The sequence below is a fragment of the Chaetura pelagica genome, unplaced genomic scaffold (assembly GCF_000747805.2).
Source record: "Chaetura pelagica isolate M959 unplaced genomic scaffold, ChaPel_1.0 scaffold264, whole genome shotgun sequence".
Taxonomy (NCBI): domain Eukaryota; kingdom Metazoa; phylum Chordata; class Aves; order Apodiformes; family Apodidae; genus Chaetura; species Chaetura pelagica.
The window spans coordinates 72,779-80,928 of NW_009953064.1; the positions used below are offsets into that span (position 1 = coordinate 72,779).

Sequence of the window (8,150 nt, forward strand, 5' to 3'; positions counted from 1 at the left end):
GGAAACCAGCTGTGCTCACATCTGGCTCTGGCTTTGGAGCTTGCCTCCAAGGACAGGCAGACTGTGCAGTGCTAATGGGAGCAGGTTCACAGCCTGGAGCCAGAAGTTCAAGAAAATAACATTTCAAAATCACTGTGCAATACATACAGTAAAATACTTGGGGGCATGGAGCCCATCCCAAGCAGCAGAACCCTGCAGGTAATATGAAGGTGGTGAGTCCCAGGATGGTCACTCAGCAACAATTACCAAAGGTGTCACCTGCATAAAGTCAGAGCTCAACAACACCAGAAACTACACAAAGGACAAGAATAGGCACAGTTGTATCTTCACACTTTTCCCCATTCAAACACTGCCTGCAGGTAAATCTATAGCTTTTAACACAGGCAGAACAATATGGATTTCAAAGATAAAATAAATGAAGGAAACATGAAACAACTCCTGGTAGCTCACAACACCTCTGCAAGTGCAAGCACAAAAGGAAAAAGACACCCTTGTTTATGGAGCTGGCAAAACTGCAGAAGAATACACAGCACTTGTAATCAAAAAGTTTTATTTTTAAATCCCTTTTCAATTATTTGGGAGTATTTTTTTTTATCAACAGCACTGGATATATTCACTATATATAATGAATATATCACTATATCCTGATCACAAATGCCCAAGAAGGAAGAAAAGCAAGTCTGGGAAGAAATAGGCTGGAGTAGAGGCCTGTCCTCCCACTCAAAGGCAATTATGACATTTATGTTTAAGCCTCTCCAATCCCTTTCTGTCTTTTTAGGTGATCCCAGAGCTCCAGCTCAGACTTCTGGCACTGAAAACAACTGCAAACTGCAAAGATTTGCTCAACATAATTTCAGGACCCAGGGTTCAAATCAGGTTTCATTCATTTCAAATGAAATTTAAAAAAATGTCTATGTCTATTATCCACTTCTCACTGGTCATCTGCGTTGTTGAGGGTTTATAGTTTGGTTTGGTTGTTTGTTTTTCAGAGGCCAGGAAGCAAATGCTAATGGAGAAGATTCCACATGAAGCGTTTCTTCAGCACAAGACTGAGGAAACCAGCGGAAGCTGCTGACTGCGCTCTCTGCTGGGGAGGGCTGGGAAGTCACTGGAAAGTCACTGGGAAGTCACACAACGTGCACAGCATCCCACAGCAACACGGGGAAAAGCATCAATTAGCAGGTTCCCTGCAGGAAAAGCTTCATTTACCACTTAATTGTCCTTCCAACCGGTTTAGTGTCATGTTAAGAGGATCAGATTGTCACTCACAGAAATCAAAGATTCCTCCCCATTTCAAAACCAGGTGTGTAAATGTAGAAAGGATCTCAGAGCAGATTTTTTTGAGCTCTGGCTACAGATCTCACTGAATTATCTGTACTGTGCAAGAACCAGGGCTGTTCTAGAGAAGAGCAGCACATGCGGCACTCATAACTGCCTTCCTGCCAGTACCCAGAGCTATTTATACCATGTAAAGATGTAGCTAGAACCAAAATATCAGTATTGAAATATCAAGGTTCAGGAATCACTGAGGGCTGGTTACCTCTCAAATAGTTAGAGAAAATGAGTTTTGTGTGATCAAACTCATTATTTCATCAGTGCTGGAGGCAAAACAGAGGCAGGTCTCTGGAAAACACACCTGTGCACTGAGGAAATTTACAAATGCACAAATCACTGGGAATTGGAGAGAAAAGCTCTTAGATTCAGGGGCAGGCACAGAAGGACACATTGAAGGCAGCAGAAGTTCAGCCCACAGGATGAAGCCATCTGCTCCTGGCTGGTTTTGTCACCTGAAATGTGGCCAGAAGTAACCAAACCAAGTGGCATTTGCTAGTGAAAAGCACATGCAGGAATCTCAGAAATCCACATTCAGGACTGCATCTTAAGTGTGGGAAAGAAGAAAACATTTTCAAACCTCTCTTTCCTCTGAAGGCAAAAGAAGTTATGGAACTGACTTCAGGCCAACACACCAACCCACCACCAAAGCCAGGAAGAGACTGCCCCAAAACAAAGATCAACATCAAGCTCTTCCCTTCCTCTGTGAGATGAGATCAGGAGACAGACTGTAAAGCTTCAACACATTTCACAGCACACTTGAAACCACATAAAATTCCCAGTTTTATTCAAACAATAGACAGAACACTTATTAAAAAAACCCCAACAATGGTAACCTACAAGATTTTGAAGCCAAGACCTGCGAATCTGATTTCTGTCAAAGGAGCTATGAAGAGTTGATGTTCCTCCTGACCAAAGGCAGTTCAGTCACTAGTTGGGGTAGGGAAAATACTTCCAGCAGCTCTTTAGCTGACTCTGAAGTACCTCAGGCTAGAAAAAGTGAGTCTGTAATTTCTGGCAATCCAGCATCCAAACCTCTGTGAAGAAGGTCACAGGGATGTCAGCCTGAAGCTCACCACTTAAAAGCCAACTCTTGATGCAGAATTTGGAAAGTGCCTGGGAGCTGACAAGCACAACAGTCTCCTACTTCCTCCTAAAAGCACTGTGAAATATTGAACTTTGATACAGAAAGTTAAAGAAACAAGAGACCAGCCAAGAAACCGAGCAGGGAAGGAGGCACTTGGGTACAGCAGCAGGGCAGCCACCACCTCCATTCCAACCAGGACACCTCCAGTGGTCAAGAAGCCTTTTCCCACACCATGGGATGTATCTGTTTCCAAGGATGCAGTTTCCCATACACAGCTATTAGACCACAGAGTTTTCCAGTCCTCATTAACCACAGGTCAGATTCTCAAGAAATCACACAGCAAATGGCACAGCCTAAACACCTCTTGGTGCAACCAACTGCCCCTCCATTTTCCCTGTATTCCCATTTTTCATCCACACCACAGATGTCATCCCAATAATCCACACCAATATATCCTTCTGAATTACAGCAGAGTTTATTTTAATATTTTGTACAGCCAGCATTGGTCTCCAGGAATAAGTTATAATCTTACATAAGTGAGTTGCCCCCCCAAACCCACCTTTAAGGAATGTTCAACTTTCAGCATTTCTAATTTAGAGGGAAATGATTTATAGGGCAAGATGCAGTCCAAAGAATGGAAATCAACCTTAAATTGTGAATAAAACTCCTTGGAAGTCCTCAGGGTTTACTGGTATCTAATTGGATGCATGAACAAGCACAGAGGTCACATCTTTCAGGACTGCACTGAGAATACATTCAATGTGGGGACAAGTTTATCTTCTGAAATTGGACAGGGTTTTCTTTCCTTTTTTCTCCACTTCATGCCCCACAATTAATACTTTACAGTCTAGTACAATCAATGCTTGTAACAGATTTTTCCAAGGGGTAACTCCTATCCCCATCCAACACTTTATTCAGCTGTTCTCAGCACCACTTAAAAACACCTTCATTTCTCACTGAGTATTTTGTTTCTTTAATGCAGCCAAGAGGAACAGGACCTCAACATTGCCTTGAAGCAACAAACAACACACAAAACAAATAAATACTTTAAAATCCCTTTAAATGGTCATGACATATACTCTGTTCCAGTGCAGAACTTGGTTAACTACTAGGTAAAAAGCACTCCAAAGCTCCTCAGCAACAGACTAGGAGCAACACTCACCTGCTTGCACCACTCTCCTCAAATTATTTGAGTAATGGGGGGAGGGAAATGAGCAACAGCCTCAGAGGAATTCCTGTCCTGTGCTCAGGGAACTGCCAGTGTCCAGATATTAAGCGATTCACATTCTCTAGCACAAGGAAAACAACAAAAGTTTGTATCAACATTTCCTTCTTCCTCTCTGAAAAAACATGCCCAGTTTCTGGAATGGTTCAGCTAACTCTGGGAAACACCAACCAACAAGAAGTGAGAGTCAAGAGCAAGATGCATGGCTTACAGATGAAACAGGAGCCCTTCTGGGGCTCCCTACAGACCTTCCAACCTCAGAGGAAAGTGGTTTCATCAGGAAGTCCCTCTTTCCTACCCCACTCAGCTTCAGAGTGAACACACCCAGGGGGGGTTGTACATGGTTTTCAGAAAACCAGAGCAAGAGAAAAGTCCCAACATTGAACCTGATGCAGAATCCCCATCAAAGGGTTAGGGAAGAGTTTTACTCCTCCTGCCTGAATGAAAACAGGGAGGTGAACACTTAGTTACTGGGGGATTTTATGACATGAAAGAAATGTTCAGCCAAGTCTTACTTACAAAGCCTTTTAAGCTCAAGCAAGGTCTGGATTCAGAAACTGAATGCTCCTTCCTCATGATCTCAAAACAATCTAGCAACAGTGATTAGACAGTGTAAGAATCTTTTTAAAAGTCAGTACTTTTGGTGTTGAAAGGAAGACCAGCTCACTGCTCTGTTGCTACTTCTCTCCAAGAGGGGACTGCAAATTTTGGCCAAAGGAAAACGCCTTGTATTTTCTACAGGGAACAAAACTGCAGCTAAAAGTTATGGAAACTGTGTCAGAAAATGACCCAATGGAACACCCCACTCCACAAGAGCATCCCAAAATGCTTTACACTACAGAAGTACACTTAGATGAATGTTGTATACCTCCCTGAGGTATATTTTCTGATGCCACGTAGCGGGGGGGAGGATTTTCCCTTCAAGAAATGAGATCCCAGTTAGAATAAAGCAAACCCTTTCTTTTAACTGTTCCTTTCAACGTGTTCTATATATATATACAACCCTTAAAATACGCTTAAAAATAGCTGCACACATTTTGTATCGTTGTACTAGAGAAGGGCAGTCCAGACAGACCCTGCTTCTCAGTATGTTAAAAATAGTAAATAAAACCCAACCAGACTGGCTCTTCTCTGGTACCTAGGCTGGTCCAAAGGAGGGAGGGGAAGGAACAAGCAGTTTTAAAATGGGAGTCTTTCACAAAACACGCTACTTACAAATCTCAGGTTCATTTCCTCAAGCAGTTTTCTAGCAAATCCTTTCTTAAATATCTGAGGTCACACACTGCCATCTCAGCAATGACATCTGTTGCAACACGCACGTGTCAAGCTTCCCACTCCACCAACTGCAACCCTGAGGATTTTTCTGGCCTGGTAGGAAGAGGAAATGTAACAGAATTCCTGAAGTATGGCTGGTCCTCTGCTCCAAAACTCCGTGTGATTCCCTCGATGGCTCTTGGACACACACCCACACTTGTTTGTTGTTCCTGTAATACAGGTTTCCCTCTAACCAACATGCAGATTTCTCCTCCCAGTCGTCCACATCTCGATGACCCAAGGAAAGGATCCATGTCACCCATCCAGAGGTTTTCCCAGGTAGACCAAAGTCACTTCTGTGTTACCATACACAGCAGACACTGCTGGATACAGGCAAACTTTTGGCAGTCCTCTGAAGGCAACTCCCAAGAACTCATAGCCCCTCTCAAATGCTAATGTTTTGTCTTCCATGTCCAGGATAACTCGAATCCTTTCACCTATCTGGAAACAGAGACAGGAGGGGGGAATAAAAAACAACAAACAAAGCAGAGAGAAAGGGTCAGCATTTTCAGAGAGACAAAAATAGAGCACGGGGCACAGCAAATTATTTTAAAACAAGGCTTCCTTGTTTCTCATGATTGCATTACTCAGAAGAGGAATTTCTCAATTTTATTTTAATCCCACTAGGGTCCCAAGCACCTGTTTCCAGTGGGAAGCCTGTACCTGACCTCCTACATGGTAATAAACCTCACCCTTCTATCCTGGTGAGGACAGAGGAAAATTGGCTTCATCCTGGCTTAAATCAGGACATCTTCTCATATGAACCCCAAGAGAGCACCAGGGGTAAACATAAAACATGCCACAAGCTTCAGGACACTGCAGAGTGCTGGAAACTCTGTAATGGCCTCCAAGTTACCCGAGTTACCTGTATTTAGCTCTTGCTACTGCTGAGCAGTAATTGCTCTGAAAAGAGCAACTTCAGAAACAATGAACTTGTTTTAGAAAGGTTAAGTGCCACATACAAAATATAGCAGAATATATTACTACACAGGTGCTGTCACTATCACCAAGGCAGAAGAAAATTCCACTGCAAGTCTCAGGCAAAATAAATGTTAAAAACTTTTTATACACACATTTGTACCTAAAACCAACAGTAAAAACAACCCTGAATACAGGAACAGACTTGGACACAGATCTGGGCATGCACTGTGCTCCTGACATTTACCAAGTAGACATTATTTTAGTCAAAAATACAATATGTAGTACACCTTATTTTAGACAAAAATACAATCCCACTCAGCAACAAGCCCAGCAGGATGCCACACAAACTCCTAATGTCTCACCAAGCAGTCCCACTGCTGGGGATTTCTTCCAGACAACACATTTTCCTTCTAACCAACATGTGTTTCCTTGAACTATATTTTCTACGAGCAGCTCACTGTATAGGCCTAACTAACCACAAAATACTCCAAAGGGCCACAGATTTGAGCTCTCAATAGGTTTTTTACAGAGGAAGGAGCAGTTGCGTTCACTTTTGAGACCCTCCACATGAGCTGGCACCTCTCAGCTTCCAAACTCTTCCTCATCCTGTTGCTGCAGAAAGGCCTAGACAAGGACAGCAGAAAGTGACCACAAAGAGTTGGGCCTGCAAAGTGCCAAGTCAGGAATATCCAAATGGAAAGAGACCTAAATCTTTTAAACTACACTAATTTTAGGTATTATTTGCAAAAAAAACCAAACCTGCAGGCATCGCTTTCAGGCCGAATGAAGTGCTTGGTGGTGAACTTTTATATGAAATTTAGGAGTATCAGACACAAGCCTGAAACACACAACTGAAACAGAAGGCAACTAATGCAAAGGATTATGAAATGGAAATTATAATGTATACAGCTCAGGTTGTAATGCAAGGAAATCCAGCAAAGTATGAGCAGGCAGAAGCACAAAGATCAACACTTATACAAAAAGTTGGAATGGCACTAGCTCTTTAATAACCTGAAATTATCTGAGCATCCCAGCCAAGGGTTATCACCCATGGGAAGGCTGCCAGGGAGCCAACAAGCAGCACTCAGCACTGCTGCAGGTTTTTGCAAGAAGGCTCTTACCTAAGCACTAACCTCAGCTCACCCTGCCATGCAACACAAGGGTAAAACACCACAGACATCTGCCCTGCTGTGGGGCCAGTCATTACTCGAGAAGGCTCCAGGAGCCTTTTCAGCTTGTATTTCAAGCAGCAACATGGTGTCTAAACACACACAGTGTACCCATGGTACACTCTTGGCACTCAGTAGCTGAGATGAAAGTTTGGATACAACTGAGGGTGCAAGTGCCTCGAACAGCACACACCTGTGCAGCCTGAGAAAGCAGTATCACAGAATCCCAGACTGGTTTGGGTTGGAAGGGCCCTTCAAGATCAACCACCTCCAACCCCCTGCATGGGCAGGGACCCCTCCCACCAGCCCAGGTTGCTCCAAGCCCCATCCAACCTCCCCTTCAACACTGCCAGGGATGGGGCAGCCACAGCTTCCCTGGGCAACCTGGGCCAGGCTCTCACCACCCTCACACTCCACAATTCCCTCCTCATGTCTCACCTCAATCTCCCCTCTCCCAGTTTTCATCCCTTCCCCCTTGTCCTCTCTCTCCCTGCCCTTGTCCCAAGTCCCTCCTCAGCTTTCCAGGAGCCCCTTCAGGCCCTAGAAGGTGCTCTAAGGTCTCCCTGGAGCATTTTCTTCTCCAGTAAATGAAGTGGGAAAGGCCTCACAAGGCAGAATTATTTGCCTTATCACAGAGTGGTTTGGGTTGGAAGGACCTTAAAGATCACCCAGCTCCAACCCCCTGCATGGGCAGGGACACCTCCCACCAGCCCAGGTTGCTCCAAGCCCCATCCAACCTGCCCTTCAACACTGCCAGGGATGGGGCAGCCACAGCTTCCCTGAGCAACCTGGGCCAGGCTCTCACCACTTTTCTTAGGAAAAGAGACCCAGAAGGGGGCATTTAGGCGCAACCCAGTAGTCACCGAGACCCACAAGGAAAGAGCTTCTTGCCAACCAGCCCCCAACTGAAGCTCCCAACCCCCAACTCACCTGATACTTCGGGGCGTTATTGCACTGGGGGAAGCTGCCGTTCACCTCCCCGTTGTGCAGCAAGTTATTGTCCACCAGGTTCCAACCCCAGCTCTGGTCGTCGCTGCCCAGCAGGGCCACGTAGCCCTGGCACTGCATGGCAGCAAGTTTGGTGGCGATGCCGATGACAGCC

General features: G+C 44.7%; 1 protein-coding gene across 1 annotated transcript; it reads right to left on the reverse strand.

Annotated features, from left to right (window-relative positions):
* Positions 1-4,829: 4,829 nt before the first annotated feature.
* On the reverse strand, positions 4,830-8,149 carry FBXO45 (F-box protein 45; the record flags this gene model as incomplete). Its single annotated transcript, XM_009996744.1, has 2 exons — positions 4,830-5,399; positions 7,979-8,149. Coding segments are annotated over 2 exons (357 nt in total), but the record flags the coding sequence as incomplete, so codon positions are not given.
* Between the last annotated feature and the right edge of the window lies 1 nt (position 8,150).